Raw genomic sequence first — 359 nt, 5'->3', positions numbered from 1 at the left:
AAAGAGGTATTTACTGAAAATAAGTTTCAAATGCAAATTTGTTCAGTTTACAATTGGTTTCTTATCAAACTGTTTTGGTACCAATCTTGCTTTTGGAACCCAAGCCATGCAATGTGGTGGCACCTCAATGCAGCACTTCTTCCCTTCAAATTTCAATATCCATCACTGTTAAATATTTTTACCCACAGCTTTTAAGCTGAAATCATAAAAAAGCTCAATGATTTATTTCTTTTTCTTAAAACTGCATTTAAAAATGCTTTTAAAAAACAATTTATTCTCCAAAACATTTTTGTGGAGGAATTCTCATCCTCTCCTGCTTCTTTTTGACACAGGTGAAGGTGATGGTTGACTCCTCTGAT

General features: G+C 33.1%; 1 protein-coding gene across 1 annotated transcript in view; it reads left to right on the top strand.

The window, feature by feature from the left end:
* The window catches only part of LOC104520551 (ral GTPase-activating protein subunit beta), a gene marked incomplete at its 3' end in the record, with an annotated part of 33,036 nt that overhangs the window by 32,501 nt on the left and 176 nt on the right, over positions 1-359 (top strand). The window contains 1 exon segment of the mRNA XM_010162264.2: positions 333-359. This exon segment is cut by the window's right edge and continues 18 nt beyond it. Within this exon segment, the coding sequence (XP_010160566.1) occupies positions 333-359 (27 nt within the window).

This window comes from Antrostomus carolinensis, unplaced genomic scaffold, assembly GCF_000700745.2.
Source record: "Antrostomus carolinensis isolate BGI_N321 unplaced genomic scaffold, ASM70074v2 scaffold21772, whole genome shotgun sequence".
NCBI classification, from domain to species: domain Eukaryota; kingdom Metazoa; phylum Chordata; class Aves; order Caprimulgiformes; family Caprimulgidae; genus Antrostomus; species Antrostomus carolinensis.
This window is presented reverse-complemented; position numbering and strand designations above follow the sequence as displayed.